This window comes from Festucalex cinctus, chromosome 20 (genome assembly GCF_051991245.1).
Source record: "Festucalex cinctus isolate MCC-2025b chromosome 20, RoL_Fcin_1.0, whole genome shotgun sequence".
Classification (NCBI taxonomy): Eukaryota; Metazoa; Chordata; class Actinopteri; order Syngnathiformes; family Syngnathidae; genus Festucalex; species Festucalex cinctus.
Window position 1 is genome coordinate 10,169,644 of NC_135430.1, and position 20,581 is coordinate 10,190,224.

The 20,581-nt window shown below is 40.1% G+C and overlaps 1 protein-coding gene across 10 annotated transcripts in view; it reads left to right on the plus strand.

The window, feature by feature from the left end:
• The window catches only part of cacnb2a (calcium channel, voltage-dependent, beta 2a), a 35,667-nt gene that overhangs the window by 13,625 nt on the left and 1,461 nt on the right, over positions 1 to 20,581 (plus strand). For 5 of the 10 annotated variants that reach the window (XM_077509233.1, XM_077509234.1, XM_077509236.1 and 2 more), the window contains 11 exons: positions 10,739 to 10,858; positions 12,784 to 12,906; positions 12,983 to 13,119; positions 13,312 to 13,388; positions 13,463 to 13,596; positions 14,066 to 14,146; positions 15,594 to 15,652; positions 16,132 to 16,241; positions 17,438 to 17,589; positions 18,683 to 18,778; positions 18,878 to 19,048. In XM_077509233.1, coding sequence (XP_077365359.1) covers positions 10,739 to 10,858; positions 12,784 to 12,906; positions 12,983 to 13,119; positions 13,312 to 13,388; positions 13,463 to 13,596; positions 14,066 to 14,146; positions 15,594 to 15,652; positions 16,132 to 16,241; positions 17,438 to 17,589; positions 18,683 to 18,778; positions 18,878 to 19,048 — 1,260 coding nt within the window. Of the gene's footprint in view, positions 1 to 1,834; positions 2,099 to 7,512; positions 8,086 to 10,738; positions 10,859 to 12,783; positions 12,907 to 12,982; positions 13,120 to 13,311; positions 13,389 to 13,462; positions 13,597 to 13,741; positions 13,762 to 14,065; positions 14,147 to 15,593; positions 15,653 to 16,131; positions 16,242 to 17,437; positions 17,590 to 18,682; positions 18,779 to 18,877; positions 19,049 to 20,581 lie in introns of those variants that run through there. The other 5 variants (XM_077509238.1, XM_077509242.1, XM_077509235.1 and 2 more) reach the window with 5 other exon arrangements.

The following is a 20,581-nucleotide window of genomic DNA, read 5'->3' on the forward strand; positions in this document are numbered from 1 at the left end:
GATGTCAGTATGATTTGACCTTTTGTGTCTTTGTGAGCTTGTTTACTGGTCGATATGCCAAAGTGATGCAGAAGTTTGTTTACCATAAATGCTGGAATCAGAACGCATTGTTTCGTTAAATTTAAGGCTGTTTTTTATTGCGAGATCAATTTATATTATTATTTTTTTTTGTAACCGCCCATTTATTTTTAGTTTGTAGCTCGTGACACCAGCTTCTCCTTCCTGATCACCAGTCAGTCACACACTCGGCATGTGGCCTTTCCTCCCTTAGAGGCTTGATCTCAATTAGTGTGACCTTCATTTTGACACCATACAGAGTGAATCGCCTCACAATGTGTCAAATCTATCAATTTACCTTTTTCAAAACAGTGGGGGATCACCCTTTTCTCGGTTACAGTGCGAACAAAATCCACCCACCAACACCTCTAAGGCTCACAAACCCCCAATAAACATGCCGTAATCCTCGCTTAGACGGAACATAAAGTGAGCAAATTACGGTGAGAGGTTTGGAGCCTTTTATTTTCTGTGCTTCCCTGTGGAGACTTCAGGAAGTCGCCTACAAGAGAGAAGGTCTGTCCTATAAATTGTCATTTAAAGTGCTGTTAGGCAAAGCAACATTTATCTTGCGTCATTTAGATGAGATGCTTTTGTTGAAGTTAGCATGTTAGTATCTCAAGCTGCTTTCTCACATACTTCCTGGTAAATTTTAAGGAAGTCTTGGGTGTTTCCACGTCACACTCATACATACAGTATTCCGCTGTGATACTACTTAAGAAGATTGTACCTAGTTTGGCTTCCTGCACCTGTCTAGCCAAAAAAATCTTAACTTCTGAAAACACTGTTCAAAAACAAGTAAACAATGAATTGCTAATTGAAGGCAATTAAGTCAAGTGCATAGTTTCAGCTTTGCAAAGTACATCACAGCAACACAGTGAAACTGCTGAATAGTCAAGTCTTTAGTCAGCATGATGATGAAGGGTCAGAGCTGACGTGCCTCTTGACCATTATTGTTTTGTCTGGCGCTAACAACACTTCGCTTTGTCACGTGCCGAGCACACGCTCTGCAACATAATCCTCACAGGGGGGGTTAACACTGATCAAACCCAATATAATCCAGGATTTAGCCTGGGCCGCCCATAAAACAACTCGCTGGGGGTGAAAAAATACAAATCTGTCGTTTCGGTTGTAGTTTGTGTAACAGGTTCTTTTATTCATTTTTAACGTTGATTCCACCTTTTTTGCAGGCAAAAGTGACTAAGAGGATTTTTAAAATATTGCACTGTTTAAATCAGACTACAGGATGTCCTCGTCGACTACGACGGAGGAGATTTTGTGGGGGGGCAAACATCAATTATAGCAAGCACATTGACTGATATTGTGACAGTAAGTTAAAATGATTTGGCAATTATGGTATGCTATCAGGCTAACAATATTTTCTTTTGTCACATTCTACCCTGTTTTCGTTACCCTCGAAACAAATGGAAACTTTCAGTGGCCTCTGGTTCCGATAACCACGACCATCTTGGCGTTGTCGTGCAGATAATGACTTCCTGATATGTCAGTCTCGCCATGTGTTTCAGGCTATACAGTCAGTCGAAAAAAGAAAGGAAAAAAAAACGTAACCTCTTCTTAGGCAAAGTGGAACTCGTGTAAAAACTCCACAGATCACACAAGCGCAGGCATAAAAAAGCGGCTTCAACTGCTTTCTGGAATTTTCAGGCCAGCCCTGTTGGCCAGAGATCTTCCTTGCTTACCCGTTATGTGTGTGTATGTGGGAGGGACAGACGTTGGGGAGGAAAGGGGTGGGGGTCTTGTTTTTTGGGTCTGGTGGACGGTTGTGGCGTTCCGAAGGAGTACACTTCCCAGCGTGGGAAAGACTCTCGTCCTCGCTCCGTGCCTCTAAAGTAGGCCAAAGGAGGACCGAAAAGGATCTTTTAACTCCTCTCCCGGCTCACACTTTTTTGAGGGGGAGGATACAGAAGCAAAAAAGGGCTGAGGAATTCCTGTGCTGCGCAGCAGAGATGGGCAGCCGCTGAGATTTTTTATTTTTTTTCTCCCGGCAGAAATGTTTCACTCAGCTAGTGAGGACTCCGATTTGGTGAGTTTGAGGAAACTTTTTTTTTTTTTCCACGCTTTTCCGAGGGTTTCTTCCTTCCTCTCTTTGTAAGGGGAAGGGCTTGGACGCTGGCAGAATGGAGGTTATTGGGGCACATTTTAAGGGGCGTTATCCCACGGTTCTACTTAAAGATAACTTGCACGTTGAGCTATGCTTCTTTGTTGCGTACAAAGCGATACTTAAACTAGGTTTGGATTAGTGAGGTTTTGAAACACGGTGATCTTGGTCTTTTGTCATAGGTCAACAAACTTTGCACCCTTTTGAATACTCCACTCTGGAATTTGTTCCCAAGCTGTCTGTCGAGGTACCCCTGAACTTTGTAACCTCTGCAGTGGCATGCGCTCGGCTTGTGAAGTCAGCACATGCTGCATCTTCTCAGCCGGCGCGTTAAAGTGTCGGTTGGATGATTGAGTTAAGGGCTGTGGTAACGGAACGAAGCAGAACGCAAGCCACATTGGACCCGGAAGAGAAAATAACAGCCCTTGCCTTTGACACCGGCTTTCTCACAGTAGACGCAGTATCCCGTAATCAGATACGGTGGTGCCTTTACTGGAACGATGAGTTTCATTTGTCAAACCCAAAATATTCTTGAATAAAGAGGAAGAATGAAGAATCATCTTTATACATGAAACACTAAATTTACGCTAAATAAATATACTGTATATCAGAATAAAGTCACTACAATCTTCCGGACATTTTTGTCAACAAATTTCCTTGATCTGGAATCCAGAACTTCTTTACTCTGAGGCAGACATGCTGACCACTCTTCACCGTGCTGCGATTAATTTATCATCAACATTTTTTGTAAGCTAAATTTGTGATTTTATGACCTAGTTAAGCATTAAATAAATTAACTATGATATCATCTAAAAGCAAGGTGGCAAAACGCTAAACCGAGTGACTACATACAGTCCACATGAAATAAAACCAATGAGGCCGAACGCATGAATCTTGAACACGCTCCCATTTGTTGGATGTTAACGTTTCACCGGAGGTGGTTCGCTCGCTGCTCGTTCCGCTCTCTCACCCAGCGTTCATCAATCATCTCGCAGTCTTACACCTCGTACGCCAGGAAGCTGCCGGAATATTGATGACGCGGGCGTAAAATAGAAGCGTGGTTCCCCTCTCCCACCCCACCGCAACTACCCCATGCCCATAGGCCGGCCCCTCTCACTTAACTGTATCCTCTTCATCAGCCGTCATCCTATTATAACGCTCTGTGTCTGCCGAGGGAACGAGCTGCTAGATAAAGAAGATCCTCGCAGGGAGGGGATTGACTGCTAATGAGAGCAATGTCCCCGTCAGGGACAGCAGCCGCCAGTCGCAGGTAATATTTATTAGCGACTCGGGATTAGACCATAATAGGCAGCTAGAAGTCCTAAAAACACTTTTTTTTTTTTTCTTGTGTCCTTGAACATCATACATTTAAGTTAATGAATATAGCCCAACCCGCTGCTTTTAGCCTTTTAAAGTGCCATTTGGTTTCATTTCCTCCGCCAAAGTGGTTTTCATCTCTTGAGCCCTTTCGTTCTGGCCATCCAACCTGGCTTTTATTCAACTTTTTATCGACATTTTACAGTGGGACGGAGGGTTGAATTTGACGTTAAAGTAGAGAATTCTCTTCTCTTCTTTTTATTTGTTTTTATGAACACAAATAAACAATTGATATCGCCTTGACTTGACATTTGGTTACTTTGAATCCAAAAGGTATGCCTTCCTGGTGGAGGTCCGCGGCAGTCGTCGTAGCATGCCTACTCTGACCCTGCGCCTCGCTCGCATGTCTTGCTAGCCACGGTATCTTGTCATGTGATTGACAGCCAGCAAGTCCATCAAGGCGATGGGACGATGCACTTGCCTAATGCGCTGGCACTTGGATTGCTGGGTCAACACTTTTCATAGGCCTGTCAGTGTCACCTTGATGTTTGTGCAGCAGCACACCATCCCTCTTTTTTTTTTTGCCACTCGGCAAGACTCATTACCCTGCCCCCCCTCTTCTTTTATTGTCTTGTTTTCTCCCAACACGCACACATGCTTCACACTCTGCTTGCACAATTAATAGCAAATTTTAGTAAGCACAGCGCGTAGCAGTTGGCTGCCATTGTGTGGCAACCATTTCAATGACTTGAACAAAGTGGCAGTGATGGACAGATGGCAGGGGAGAGCGAGGCAGACCCAGAATGAGTCACGACGAGACCAAACTAGTGCACATTGGCCATTGTCAGCCTGTTGACGGTCAGAAAAACAGAGCACGACTTGGCAGCGTTCATTCTCCAGAAAGGATGTTGATTGTTGAGTTTGCTTTGCGCGACAACAAATTTATTAAAGCTCATCTTTACATGTTTGCCGAGTGGTACATTTTCCCAAGAGGAAATAGCCATACTTGCTTTCACACAACCTGTGAAGTAAAAAATATTTCCATGATTTATGTAGATTCTAGAAAAAAAGAAAAAAAATAAGTTTCAAAGAGTTTTTGGTTTCAAGTGAATGAACAAATCCCAGAAGGAAAAAAAGTAAAACCAAAACAAAAAATGATTTAAATTGGAAATTGTTTTTTTGTGGCCACATTTTTTGATTGAATAGTTAGTTATTTGAATAGCAATGGTTAATTGATTATCAAGCCCATCCTGAGTGATGACATTGGATAGCGACAGTTAGTTTCCTGGTTTAACTTCACCCTGCTTAATTCTGTTTCACTGTATGGAACACAAGAAAAAATCCCCATCTTTTGCAGTCTAAAATAATCTTTTGTTGGTCCAAATCCATCAAAGTATTTTAAGATACTGTATTTACTAGATATAAATATAATTTTCTCTACACTGAGAAGGAAACCAATAGTGCCGAAGGTCACTTCTTAGAAAATGCAACCCTCTCCGCCCCCCTCTTGAGTGAAGGCGTAGAAGCCGGAGCGCTTAAAGCACTGGAAAATCCCTGCGGGAGATGACACAAGGCAGTGCCTATGATGGGATGTGGCTTGAATGGAAAAAGGTGAAGAAACAGACAAGGTCCATGTCCTCTTAATTGTATGTAGAGAATAAATTACCTGACTCTGGTTCATTGGGTCACAAGCCACATATAATTTGTTCTACACTAATGGAACGATCGGCGTGTCACTGCAGCGTGTTGAAGTTATGCAGTGGTCTTCCAGGAAGGGCCACCATCAATAATAGTGGTGTACAGAGACCAATGTTCCTGATTCACTTGAGCCCCAGCCCCCCCATTATGGCTTTCTCACATATGTAGGTAATTCATTGTAGACGAAAGATTAGCTGTATGACTTAACTGGAGTTGCCCTGATGAAGTTTTGAATAAGCATATCCAACCTGATCTTAGTCCCATAAGAAGCAGGTTGTTTTCTTTGATGAAAGGTGAGGAAATCGTCCCTTCATAGCTCCAGCGAACCATCCGTCTGAAGGGTGAACAAAGTGAATCAAAGCCGTGTCATCGTGTTTCTCGTCGCTCATTAGTGCTGTCACTGTTGGTGTGGGAGTAGACAGGGAGGTTATTCACTTATTTTATAAGTCACTTATTTTGATTTGATTAAAGTTTGACACAGGTACAAATATAAAGGGTTAACTCAAAGAAAATAACATTAAATTTGAGATAATTTCACGGCATAGAATAATAGTCTGAAATGTACTCTGGCTCAAGTTGCATTCAATGAAGATTTTAAATTGTCTCTTTGTGTGAATGTAAATTGTTGTTTGCCTTTATATTTACCCTGCAATTGACTGGCAACCAGTCCAGGTTGTACCTCACCTCTCAATTAGGTTACCCGCGACCGCAATGAAAATGAGCATTATTCAAACAGACGGATGGTCCGTTCAATTTTTAAATCCTGTAGCTTCTTCAAGAACTGGACCATCTTGCTTGTAACATCGTCATTGCCTTCCTCTGTAGATTAATTGGGCCTTAATGAGCTAATTTCGCATCGCTACCCTCCAGCATTTGCTTTCATGTTAGATGTGCCCTTTTGAGGTCTCCTAGTGAAAACTGCATGTTGATCAGTGGCAATAATTGTTGCTGATTAGCGTGTCAGCTTTTGATGTACGGTTAGGTCTCGTCATGGAGCAAATACCCCTCGTTCAAAATAAATAAATAAAAATCATTGAGCGTACTCCGGCAGCTGACGCTCCCACACCGGATGACCTCCGAACTCGCGCAACCCTGCGACCAGTCGGTGCAAGCAACATGCGTCATCAGTGCAGCGGTGGATACATTTTTAGTAACCTCTCTCAGCCAAGTCTAACTTTGTCTGCTCCCAAATGGAGATGGGAATGTTTTAATTAACGTGCTAATTATGCTCATTTGTCCTGTGTGGTTTTGCGATGGTCCGTGATGAATCTCTGAGGCTCTGCAAGGTGCCTTCGTATTTTAAATATAGACGTCTTTTCTGCAGCTCGTTGCATCTCAAAATGATAATAACGAAGCAAAACAAACACTACACACACTCAATTAGTTCCTCTTTATTTTTATTGAGCTCTTTGTCGACCAATCAGCAGACAGCAATGCATCTAGCTCCACCTCACACAAGCAAACTGACGCTTGCGACACTTTCTGAAAAGTGGGAGTGTTTGCGTTGGACAGTTTGAGATCATTTACAAACTAACTGAACCAAAAAATAATCACATGGTCAAAAACGTATTTATAGTTTTTTTCCCATTTATTTTTTATTTTTTGTATGCTTGAGCATACAGAAGGCGTTGATGCAGCCTCTGACCTGAAGAGGTCGCTTAAAGTAATGGTAGTTATTACAAAAACGGCCAGCAGGTGGCAGCAGAGTATAAGAGATCAACCATGTTGCAACAAGCTCTTTTCCCCAGTGTTTTCACCAGGAATGTGAATTTTGATAAAATGTAGCTATATGCTAATGCAAAACGGAAACAGATACAAACATACTTTTTTTTTCTTGATGAAAGAAGAGACTCTAATCTTTCTTTTGGTAGTTTCCATGTTTTTATAGCAATAGAACACAATATTCTCTGGGCCTTGGGAGCGAATGGGGTTGCTTCAGTGAAAATGGGCTGGGAGTGAATGAGTTAATGGAAACAATTCAAATAAGGCAAGTAGTGCAGAAATCTAGACGCTTACTTGAATAGTTGAGGGTGTTTCTGACCTTGCCGCCAACAAACTGTCATGTTAGTACACACACCACCACTGTAAAAGCATGTCAAGGTGGATATATTGTAGCCTCATGTCCCCATTACTTATTGAGGCAGGTGCCACACGTGCATGAGGCGTTGTCGTGCTTGCGCAATAAACAGCACTCCCAGAGCCCCGCAATGCGAGCAGATGGATGCAATGTTAGGGGGTAACTGAGGGAAAAAAATGTGGGGAGTGACGGAGGAGGGTGGGGAGGAGGAAGGGGAGATGGAGGAGGAGGAGGGGTGGACAGAGACAGAGCGGCAGAATCACTGAAATAGCACAAGCCAGCTTGTGACAAATGCAGAGAGCCAGCGCTTGCGTCAGGGTGGCGGCGGTGGCGGCACCTGCGAGGCTTCGTTAGGAGGAGAGTCGGGACGGATCAGCTGCTTGCGTGCAAAGTGGCAACAGAGGAGGGGAGGAAGACATAGCGGAGATGGGAGGATGCGGCACGTCGCTGCCACCTGACTCATCCGGGGAGTCGGCACCTGCTGCAGCCTGAGGAGACCGAGGGGCCGAGATTATGCGCGGGGCAGGCGCCTCCTGTGGATTCCTCATCAAGCGCAGCTGCGGCAAAACCGAAATGAAAGCGGCGTTCCCCAGCGAGGCGTTCAAAGGGAGCAGCCGTTCGCGTCGCGCCAGCGTCGTTTCTACCTGTAGCCAGTGCAGCGCAGGCGCGAAGTTGACCACGGCTGTGCGGGTCCAAGTGTACTCCAAGTGTAGCGGTAGTGGCTCAGGACACTGAATGAGCAACGTGGCTGATGAAGGCCACCTGGATCCGCCTGCTGAAAAGAGCCAAGGGAGGTCGCGTCAAGAGCTCTGATGCCTACGTAAGCAGATCTTCATAAAGTTGTTTACCGTCTTGCATGCTCCTGCTGGTTCTTGCGTGCGTTAAGCCCACAGGATGCGGTATCAGTGTTCACTTATCATCCGTCGTCATGTTTACCTGGGAATCCACTTTTTTTTTCTTTCTTTTTTTTTTTTAATACTGTCCAATCTTGGGAGGCAACCAACACCTTTTTTCGTGGAAAACCCTTATTGGCAGCAGATCCCCGCCAAGGTTATGCTAACGAAAACGATTCTTCGACAAATGCTTCATATATTTACAAATTAAATACAAATACTTCATATATTTAAAATAAACAGCAAACACTACTCAAAGTAACAAAAAATAAGCTAAAGCGTAGCATTTTGCTCTAAAAAATAATTAAAACTGAGTTTAAAAGAAAGCAAAAGTCAAGACAAAATAAAAGCTAACTATGTATAAAACCCAAAATTAATATAACCTTGATACGCGCAAGAATTTTATAGATTTAAAAAAAAAAAAACAACAACAAAAAACAAACACTTTTTCCAATAAAGTTTTAATGGCCGTCTATTATTTGCATATTTTCATTCTTATGTGGGGTGGCCGGGTGCCCACTGTAATCAACTTTGAACTGCAGCTTGTCTGGTAAATTGACAAGTGTCTAAACGTTAAAACATTCCACTTTTTTATCTTAAACTTTGATTGCTTTTGCAGTATGTTTTGGGTCATTGACCAACAGCACTATGAACCGCCCTCCATTGAATTCTGGAGCATTTGGCTCAATATGAGAAGATAATTTTGCCCCAAAACACTTCAGAATTCATCCTTAGTCACATGATCGGAACCAGTTCCTTTGTTAGCCATACATGCTGACACCATGGCACTACACTCAGAATATCATATTTTGCAACATGGACATTTTCAATTTTGATATCTTTTAATAAATGTCAAAATTGCATAATAATCTTTGTTTTTCTTTTCTGTTGTTTTTAAAAAAATCAATTTAACGTAGTTACATCACCCATTCAGAATTTTTTTTTTTTTACTCTTTTTAGATTCTGATACATGCGTGAATTGATTGAATTTATACTATATGTATTTTAGGCCTCAACCATTTAGTCTCACATCACTTGAAAAATTTTAGCAGCTTGTTGACATTCTGGTTTGTGAGTTTGTCAATGCGGCACAAATGAAGGTTGGGAAGTGGGAAGGTTGTTTTTATTTTTTATTTTTTTAACAACAATACGACTGACTATCCTTGCGTAATCACAACAGCGCTGTCATCCCCTGAATCAGGTAATAGACGAGGGAGCGATCCACCGTGGTGTGCATGCGACGGCTGGGTAATTCTAATGAGGCAGCGTGAGCGAGGGAAGCTATTTTTAACTCAGACGGCAGCGTGTTGTGGTGGTGCAGTGAGATGAATGAAAAGCCCTCGTGTGGGTGTCAAAGTTGCGTACGGGCGCAGATGAGCTTCGGCATCTTGTACTTAAAACCTGTTTACTCATGGTAAACTCATTTACATGATATGTGTGGCCATGGGTTCCAATTATGTTGTTGGTCTATTTTAAATACATGTAATATGTTTTGTTGAAGGGTGAATATGATATTCAGCAGAACATAGACATATTACAAAAATAAGAACACAAAATCTCTCATATATTATTTTTTTTTCTCCAAGTGCTGTATTTCATTATTTTACTTTTACATTTTTTTTTCTGATGTTCAGTCACTTGATTAGATTTTTTTTATACAGGCAGATCTCTTTCAGATGCTTGTTTTATTGTTATTCGTCTTTATTTATTTAAAATAATTACCATTTAAATATATTTTTGTACAAATTTTTACATATTTCCCCTCACTTTATGGTGCTGTATTTATTTTTTTGCATGTTAAAGGGATATTTGACTCATTGAGTCATTTTCAGCAGTAAAAAGTTCATATTTTGTTTATAATTAATGTGCTAACTTCATTATTTTCCATGTACAATTAATACCTTTTAAAAAGTGATTTTTCTAGTTGCTGTCGACTGATGATGACATCACCTGTGCTGAGGAAGTAAGTAACGACCAATCATGGCTCACTTTACTGACCAAACCCAGAAAACAGGTGAGCCATGATTGGCCGTTACCTACTTCCTAAGCACACGTGATGTCAACATCATTCGACAGCAAGTAGAAAAATTACTTTTTAAAGGTATTGCTTGTACATGAAAAATAATGAAGTTATCAAATGAATTCTGGACAAAATATTAACTTTTCACTCCAGAAAATTGTTCAATGAGTCAAGTATCCCTTTAATTAAATTATTTTGATTTTTCCCTTTAAGGTTTTATCTTTTTTAGTATTCTTTCAGATGCTTTATATATTTTTTATTTATATTTTGATTAAGGAATTGACCCCACCCCCCCCCAAAAAAAGTTGTTCAGGTAACATTGTTCCAATTTTATTTCTGTATGTATTTGTTTTTGTTTTTCTGATGTTATCACTAGTGGTGCCCACAAGATGCAACTTTTTGGGGCACGTTCTAAGATTAAGCATGAAAAACAAAAACAAAACAAAAAACAACTGAAAGTAAGTGGCTGCATATTGGAGATTTGCAGTTTGAAAGCAAAACAAAGATGCATGTCTGGAGAATGAGTAAATTCAAAAACAGTCTGTTGTGTGTGTCGACAGGGTTCGGCCGATTCCTACACCAGCCGTCCATCAGACTCTGATGTGTCTCTGGAGGAGGACAAGGAGGCAGTGCGCAGAGAGGCAGAGAGGCAAGCTCAGGCACAGCTCGACAAGGCAAAGGTACGCCGCCCGACACGCCTGACAGCAGCAGCCATACCCAAAAGCGCTACCATGGGAACCAGGCAACACACTTTCGGCTCCTTCATACAATAATACCTCAAAACATAATGAGATTTTGATACTTATTTGTTTACTGTACTTGCATTTAGAATACAGCAAAGTTGTCAACCAAACGTGTTAAAATAATTGTTGGACAGTGAGAATTGCTTTCAACACAACAGGAAAGGAAGACTTTGTTTTTGTGAGTGTCTGGTGTTGAACTTAACACCCCGTTGCTGAATCACAGTCGCAAATCCTAAAGTTATATTTTCGATTCACTCAGCAGAGTGCAGACCTCCACCAGAGCCAAAACAAATTTGGATCTGCATCAATTTGCACATCTCAGTAACGACTCGCCACCTGCGTTTGCCAGAATTTTGCCATTACAATTGGCTAAGGTAATTAAAGAAAGTGTTGCAGGAGGAGAAGTCTCTATCTTGCAATTTTAGCCATATTTTTTTTCTCGATCTGTTGCAAAATGGAGTTGGTGGAAGGTGTGCAGTGTCAGTCATAAGCTGTGCTTTGTGTGGTCTGGGATGGTTACGATTACTGTCCTGCCTTAGGACAATTCATTTTTAATGCTTTGACTTGCAAGCACAAACTTAAGAAATGAGCAAATAATGAGCATTACATCCCCAAAAAAGTTTCAGGCTAGAACAAAAAAAGAAGTTACGAATGTCGCTCAGGTCTCAAGCGTGAACATTGCTCACAACTGTGGAACGTATCGATCTTCGAGCCAGAGTGGCGAACGCTCTGCGGAAAACCATCGAAGCCGTCAGCGAGGCTTTGTCACTTGAGATGCTTCTGCTTGCAGAAACAATGGATGTAAACAAAAAGACGATGTCGTCTCGTTTGTCGCCCGCGCAAATAACGCTTTCGCTCCATTGAGTCGTCGGCGCTGCATTCGGCATGTGGCTTGCACAGCGGTTCCAGCACTCCTCAAGTTTCATCTCAATGGTGGATACATTTTGATTTAAAAAAAAAACAAAAAACAGTAGCTGCGATTTCTGCTGCGTTATTTTTGCTAATCAAAATAATTATAGATACTGAATTCATTATTTGGACTTTTAGCTACCTTAAGATGGATGATAAACATAGATGTGTACAATATTTTAGAATCTACAAGGGATTTGCAGCATGCTGTATCACGCCACACTTTTCAGGGGTTCTCTCTGTGGGTGCTGCTTTTTTTGGTTAGCAACAGCAGTCAAATGGTCCCCGCAGCTGTGGTTTCCATGTGCTCATTTCAAGTTTGCCTTTTTTTGTTTTTCATCTCACTGCTATGCATCTCGCTCGCCCCCTCCAAAACAATCTCTTCACCTCCTCCCGGCGCAGTCAATACAGTGTCCCTAATGAGCGCTCATAAGCAGCAACGGGGAGAAACGATTGGGTTGGCGGCTTACAGCGCGATGCTTTTGATATGAACGAACCTTTTAAGATGTTAAGCCAGGAATATCCACAAAACATCCCCCAGTACATCTTCACTTGCAGTCATGTGACTAAGGACAATGGTAATGCACAAGATGGGTTGGTCTTCTCAATTGACGCAAGACATGTTTCTGCATCCAGGGTACATTTTGCAGATATATATGACTGTGAATACATTCCAGACCTGCTGTTGATGAAAATCCACAATATGGAGAGGCCATTATAAAAGACGTTTTTCCATTCACCCCTCTGGTCACACCTCACCTGTTTTGCGTCTCTTTTTGTTGGCAATGCGAGCCCGGGAGCAGACATCAATTCCAGTCAACAGCAGAGTTGGTATAAAGCCAAAATGGCCGCCCCCTGAGTTGTACGAAAACAAATTAATCTGCTTCAATTCAGATTTTGAAAACGCAGTGTCATGAAATGTCGGTTGATTTATGAATTTGCTCTCCCCGCAGACAAAACCAGTCGCGTTTGCCGTCCGCACGAACGTCAACTACAGCCCCAGTCACGACGACGATGTCCCTGTACCCGGCATGGCGCTCTCCTTCGAGGCTAAAGACTTCCTCCACGTCAAAGAGGTGACAACCCAATCGCGACGTCGTCTTTCCCCGGCGAAGCGTATCGGCTGAGGATCTTTGCGTCGATTTGTCGCAGAAATTCAACAACGACTGGTGGATAGGGCGTCTGGTGAAGGAAGGCTGCGAGATCGGTTTCATTCCCAGTCCGGTGAAGCTGGAAAACACTCGAGTCCTCCATGAGCAGAGAGCCAAACAGGGCAAGTTCCATTCCAGGTAAAAAGAACAAACAAATGTAGCAGATGGTCGCACCGGCACTGCCAAGATTGCTCTTGTATGAACACATCCAAATGACTCAAATTTCAGTTCATTTCAAACCATCTTTCATCTATCGTTTTGTTAAAATACATGATGAGGACCTTGAAAAAATAATCACAACAATTGAGTGTCATTTCTATCTTGTTTCAGCAAACTGGGAGCAAACTCCTCCTCTAGTTTAGGCGAAGTGGTTTCCAACTCCCGCAAGTCTACTCCTCCGTCGTCTGGTAAGTATCACGCAAAGGCAAACTGGCATTCCGTGTGATAATTCGTCCCGATAATTCTTAACCACCATTGGCAGCCGTTGACATAGACGCCGCGGGCTTAGACCCGGACGACAACGAGCCGCCGGTCATCCTGCGCTCCCCCCGATGCGGTGCAAACACTGTCACGTCCCCTTTAGCAAAAGAGAAACGAATGCCCTTTTTTAAGAAGGTAAACTGGGACGGCGGGCCTTCTCCCTCTTTCGCGTTCCTCCGCCCAGCGAATGCCGCATCTTCTCGTCCTCCGCCGAGCACCGCGAGCATGCGTCTTTCGTCTTCTTCTTAATTTTTTCTCTCTTTCTCTCTGCTTACTGCAGCCAAGCAGAAGCAAAAGTCGGTAAGTTGCATCTGTGTGCTGACTCAGCCTTCCGACTGGCTTATTCTCAAATCTACTGTACATGTATGAATATAACATTCTGATTTACATTATGATTATGTAACTTACACACACTGAACTTTCACGCCATCTTTTTTTCCTTGTTCACTGATTTCTGGCCAAAGCTTCCAATTGCATACACGCCATGAATTTAGAAATTAATGGTCTCATTTGTATGCCTTTGTGCTATAAATGTACTCTTGTTGTTGTTGTGCAAACACAAGAAAGCATATAACCTTTTAATTGCTATGCTTCCTCCCTAAAGATGGAGCACATTCCTCCATACGATGTTGTGCCTTCTATGCGGCCCGTGGTCCTGGTTGGACCGTCACTGAAGGGCTACGAGGTGCGTCCAAGCATGTGCTGTAAAAATACAGTCTATAGAGCGCTCATATTAAAGAAATTAGACAGTGAGTAAACTCCAGCAGATGTCATCATTTCCACAACGCCGCACACCATGATGATTATGAGAGCAGCTTGCATGCGTACATTTTTGGCCCTCGGAGATGAAGTGCTGTATGAGCGCAGATATTGGGCATTTTGATGAATATCGGTATCTGCCTTTTTTTTTTTCCCTCAAAATCTGACGGCCGATAAAAGGTAACTCTAAAACAATTTTAATCGCAGGGAACTATTTAGGGAACTATTTATTTACATTTTCAGTTAACTTTATAAGAGATTCTGCTGACCCTGGGAACCTGCTGAACCTTTTGTTTTTGTTTGACATTAAAACAATGAAATGTGGAAGTTTTAAGATTTCAGATAATTTAAAATTTTGGGGAATTTTTTTTAACTTTTTTAAGTTTTTAAGTTTCCTTTTAACTTTTTAAGAGGTACTGATAACCTTGGGAACTGAACATTTTGTTAGAAAATTAAATGGATGTCTATTGTCTAAAATAATTAAAAATAAAAAAAATTAAGTTAACATTTTGCAATGTCTGAAAAATTGTTCAATAAACATGCCTTGCATTTGTATTTTTTATTTTGACGCCAATATTTTCCCCCCTTTTTACTGACAATGGATATCGGCTTCAAATATCAGTTATCTGATATTATTATTATTATTATTATTATTATATCTGATTATTGACTACTAATAATCGGCATCGTAATCAGCCCTATCGGTCTATCTCTAAATTATACTGTACATAAGTGACAAACACTGGATTGGAAAAAAAAATCCCTACAAAGAAAATTCCCTGCTAAATTTTAATTTTTTAATAAATAAATAAATAAATTCTTTCTTATAGAGAAATGTGCTATCCGGGTCATTTTTGGTTGTGGATACAGAGACCACACTAATCCATTATTTATACAACTAAAAATTTTAAAATTCAATGAATTGATGGAGTTTAACCGGCTTAAAATAATGTATAAATCCCATCATGAACTTTTACCAGTTAATATACAAACCAGATTTATAAAAATGGTACGTGAGTATAAATTAAGAGGAGTAGACATTTTTTTCCAAACCTAAATAAAGAACAAAACAAAAAGAACGACATATTTCAACTCAAGGCGTCAGTCTGTGGAACAATTTGGATTGTAAAACAAAATCTTCTCAGTCTATTTGTATTAAATATATATAGCACAAAGGCAGTATTGTTGCACTAAAAGCGTCTTGACCCGCTAGCTGTCATTCATTTTGTTGATTTTTTTTTTTTTTTTCTCATGTTGATTAGGGGCAGACATAACAAATTTGACTTATTTCTGTCCCCTTTAATTTATTTTACTTTAAAGAGTGAAATGAATTGAATTGAATTGAATTTAAATCATTTTTTTTCTGCTTACAGGTGACCGACATGATGCAAAAAGCACTGTTTGACTTTTTGAAGCACCGATTTGAGGGACGGTAGGTTCTCATCCCGCTTCCTTCCTCATTCCTCCTCCCCCATTTTCCCTCTGGGGAGTAAGTAACAAGTTGGCCCGCGGAGACGCGAGTGTGTCGCTGCTTTAAATAGGCTTGTCCTTAATAGGCCATAGTGGACTTCTTTGAGGCCGAGCGGGATTCTGCTTTTTCGACGTGGCCTCGTCTGAGGGAGGGAACACACATCTCCATGCGCACACGCACGCACACACATGCATAAGCAGCATTCTCCTCACGCACACGCATTCACATGCAATCAGTCTTCTTCACATAAAGACACATTCACAACTTCACAGGTGCCACGTCTGCTCAACATTTCCATATTGAAACAGATGATTAAGTGGGGGTGCGCCATCTGTTTGAGCATCACATGGACATTTTGTCATGTTGTGACACTAAAGGACAAAACGAGGTCGTTTGTTCTCGTCCTTGTCCCACTTTGTCCTTTCGGTTTTTGCCCACAGAATCTCCATCACTCGCGTCACGGCGGACATCTCGCTCGCCAAGCGCTCCGTCCTCAACCATCCCAGCAAGCACGCCATCATCGAGCGCTCCAACACGCGCTCCAACTTGGGTAAGCCCGCTCATAGTTCTTTGTGGATCGTTTATCGTCCTCTGTCCAAATTTGGTCAATTCCATATTTCTCCTAGGGCCCAATTAAATCAATCAGCTGGCGTGTTTAATTAGCTCTTCCATTTTTGCAGTTGGTTGTTTTTTACACGTTAAAATATTGCAACATAGGATATGGATAACATTTAAATACTCACGGCCCCAAAAAATCTACAAAAAACAGGCAACATTTTTTATTTTTTTTTATTTTGCTATTTTTTCTCCCTGTTGTAAAGTTAAACAAACACGAACTAACTAAGGACAGAGTATTGCAAAACAGTCAACTGTCTGGCCAAAACAGAAATTATTTTGTTAATGACATTTTTTTAATTAATCAAGGGATTTATCAGTTGTCAAAATGTTTATTTATCCAAATATCAAAATCTGCATTGGTCAAAAAAATAATAATAATCCATATTGGTCAGGCCAACTTGCATTTGTTATCTTTCTATTCTTTGATTTAGTTTGCTCACTGTTAGGCATGTAACGATAAGGGCAATGTCGTGATATTAAAACTGCCACAATATCGTCGTCATGTTCACAATATTTAAAGGGAACACATCTGTTAAAAATTTTTTTTTTTTAAAAAGTCAGATTGATATATTACAATATTGTTTTTTTTTGTTTTTTTTGGTATGACCTTTTTTTTTTTTTTTTTTAACACAATATTGTGACCTTTTTTAAATCTCGCCAACCCCCCACCCCCGCAAAATCGTGCTAATTCTCGTATCGTGACCTTCATATCATGATATCACATTGTGATGTTTGGATATCGTTATCTCATTCACAACTGTTAATTGTTCAACAAACGTGTTTTTCTTGAAAAAAAAAAAAAAAAAAGGCAAGAATTCTGTCCAATGTCAGCAAAATTCAAGCTGGCTATATTCAAGCTTTCTCGCTTTGCTCGCTTCCTCTCTCGCTGACTCGTGCTCACGTATTGTCAATAAGAAAAACGCCTCTGTCGCGCTATCCTGCTCATTTAGCAGGAACATAAGAAATCGTGATGTAGCTTTTTGTCCAAACGACAAACTTCTCGCTATGAATTTTTCTTTTTGTCACCAGTGCGAGTCACGCCGGCTGGCCGGCTCGTGTAACACGCACGTGATTCGCTCTCATTCATTCTGAATATCCTTCAAATATTTTCAATCACCCCCTTTTTAGCTGAGGTACAGAGGGAGAGGGAGCGCATTTTTGAGCTAGCGCGGACGCTGCAGCTTGTCATCTTGGACGCAGACACCATCAACCACCCGTCGCAGCTGGGCAAGACGTCCCTCGCCCCAATTATCGTCTACGTCAAGATCACCTCCCCCAAGGTGAGAGTCAGCTGAGAGAAACATCCATATGTCAATTGAATATTTGACATTAAATAAAATTGCATAATTGTCAGATATTTTAACATGACAAATTTCAAATGTAATTAAAAAAATGTTTGGATATTTTGTGTGATAGCAAATATTTTATTGTATTTTTTTTATAGTAATATTTCAATGTAACATTACATTTAACTCATTTGCTCTATAAATACTCTATAAATCTATTTTAAATGTATTAAGTGTCCCAAAGACGTATTTATACATTTTTTTTTTTTTTATACCAGAGCATACAGAAGGCTTTGATGCAGCCTCTCAACTGTGGAACGTGTGGGGGAAAAAAAAAATGGTAGTACCTGAATTGACAAAAACGGCCAGTGGGTGGCAGCAGAGTATAAGAGATCAACCAGGGCCATGTTGCAACAAGCTCTTTTCCCCAGTGTTTTCAATACATTTGTGAATAATGATTAAACTTAGCTCTATTCTAATGCAAATTGCTGCAAAACGGAAACAGATACAAATATACTTTTTTTTCCCGATGAAAGAAGAGACTCTAATCTTTCTTTTGGTAGGTTCCATGTTTTTATAGCAATAGAACACAATATTCTATGGGCCTTTCAAAATCAGTCCAAATCCAGTAAAACAGCCGGGACCGAAGGGGGTTGCTCAGTGAAAATGTCTGCCAGTGAATGAGTTAATAATAATTTAAAAAAATCCGCAGATTTAAATTATATAATTGAAATAAAATTATATTTCCACATCTAATAATTATTAATAAATTATTTAATGTATTTATCATTTTATTTGAAATATCTATAAATAAATATGCAATATTAAAATAAATGTTGTTAAATATTAAAATTCAATTAAATGAATTTGAATGTTTTGAAACGTAAAGCTGTTAATTTAAACTTTTTTTTTTCATTTTGATTTGAATAGAAATATTTAAATAAAAATCAGGTAAATACTTAAATACTATTTTTTTTTTAATGTTCTTATATACAGTTTTTGTACTGTGTTTTCAAATATTCTTTTCTCAAATGTGATTGTCTGGACATACAATTGAGTACAGTCCACCGTGGCGTGTTGCCTTCAGGTACTGCAGAGACTCATCAAGTCGCGAGGCAAGTCTCAGGCCAAACACCTCAACGTCCAGATGGTGGCCGCCGACAAGCTGGCGCAGTGCCCGCCCGTAAGCCACCGCAGTGGACCTCAAACCATCACACTTGTTAGTTGTTTATTAATATGATTTTTTTTTTTTCAACACGCTTTTCTTCTTGGCCGTCCTCAGGAGATGTTTGACATCATCCTGGACGAGAACCAGCTGGAGGACGCGTGCGAGCACATGGCCGACTACCTGGAAGCCTATTGGAAGAGCACTCACCCCAACAGCTGCGACGCCCCCGACCCGCTGCTGACCAAGATGCCCGCCGCCGCTTTGCCCTCCTCCTCCGGCGTGCAGGTACCCAACATGGCAGCATATCGATTTTTGTCATCTTCCTCGAAGCTTGAACACGAGCTGTTCTGTATAACTGTCGTAATATTGTGACGAGCTCAGTAAAAACTTGGTTCTCAAGCTTTTTAGGCCAAGTACCACAAACAACATTCTATTAAATTATAGTAGCTTGTTGTAATATTGTTGTAACAAATATTTGAATTAAAATGTAGAACTGGAAATTAAAAAGAATTATTACAAACTGAGAACGAAACACAACAACGCCAATCAGTACGCAACATGGTGATGACAAATTTATGACATTCGAAATTTTCTATTGTGGTCACACACTGCTTTTTAGATTATCATGTAAAATGGAAATAAATATTACCGAATTTATGTGAGTTGAAAATTAGAAAAGTAAACAACAAATATTAAAATTAAAATCAAATAAATTAGAGCTTATTATTATTATTATTTTAGAAACAGCAGAAAAACATCACTTCACACTATTGACAAATTTATAACTACATATACTGTAATAAATATGACAAAGTAGGACATGACATTGTTGATAAAGCAAGATATGTTCTACGATCACAGAATGAAGCAAAAATATTAAAGGGATGCTTCACTTATTTAGCCCATTATAGCAATAAAAGGCTAATATTTTTTCTGTAATCAATTTGATACTTTCATTATTTTTCACGTATAATTAGTACCTTTAAAAACACATTTTGCAACTTGCTCTCGACTGAAAATGATATCACAAGGCCTCAGGTAACCAATCACAGTTCACCTGTTTTCTCGGTTTGGTCATGTGACATTCACAAGCTGAGCTGTGATTGGTTATCTGAGCCCTGGTGATGTCATTTTCAGTCGACAGCAAGTTGCAAAATGTGTTTTTAACTCATTGACTGCCATTGACAGAAAAAGACGTCAAATAATGCATTTTTGCTGGGCTGGCAGTGAATGTGTTAAACACAATGTGCCAATATATTTTGTGATTATATTGCAGCATCCTTTTTTCCTTTTTTCTTTTTTTAAGGCAAATTTTGCTTAAAAATCCGTCAATTTTGGTTACATCTCATCTTAACTCATTGATTGCCATTGACGGAAAAAGACGTCAAATAAGGGATTTTTGCTGGGCTGGCAGTGAATGTGTTAAAGGTACTATTTGTACATGAAAAATAATGAAAATATCAAATTTATTATAGGCAAAATATTGTTTGATTGCCAAAAATGGCTAAATAAGTAAAGTATCCCTTTAATGAAAAATGTATATTAGATAATGCAGTATATTGTAGAATTATTAATTTTTAAAATCAACTTAAAATATTAATACTAATCTCTAGAAATGTAGATGTATAAAAATCTGTTATACAGTAGATCCATCCATCCATTTTCTGAGCCGCTTTTTCCCCACAAGGGTCGTGGGGTCGATTATATATCATTTAAAAAAGAAAAAAGTTTTATATATTATATCAGGAAAAACAATGCACAAATTCTCCTGACCAATCAAAAGTAAAAAAATAACAAAATGCAGTCAATATTCCAACA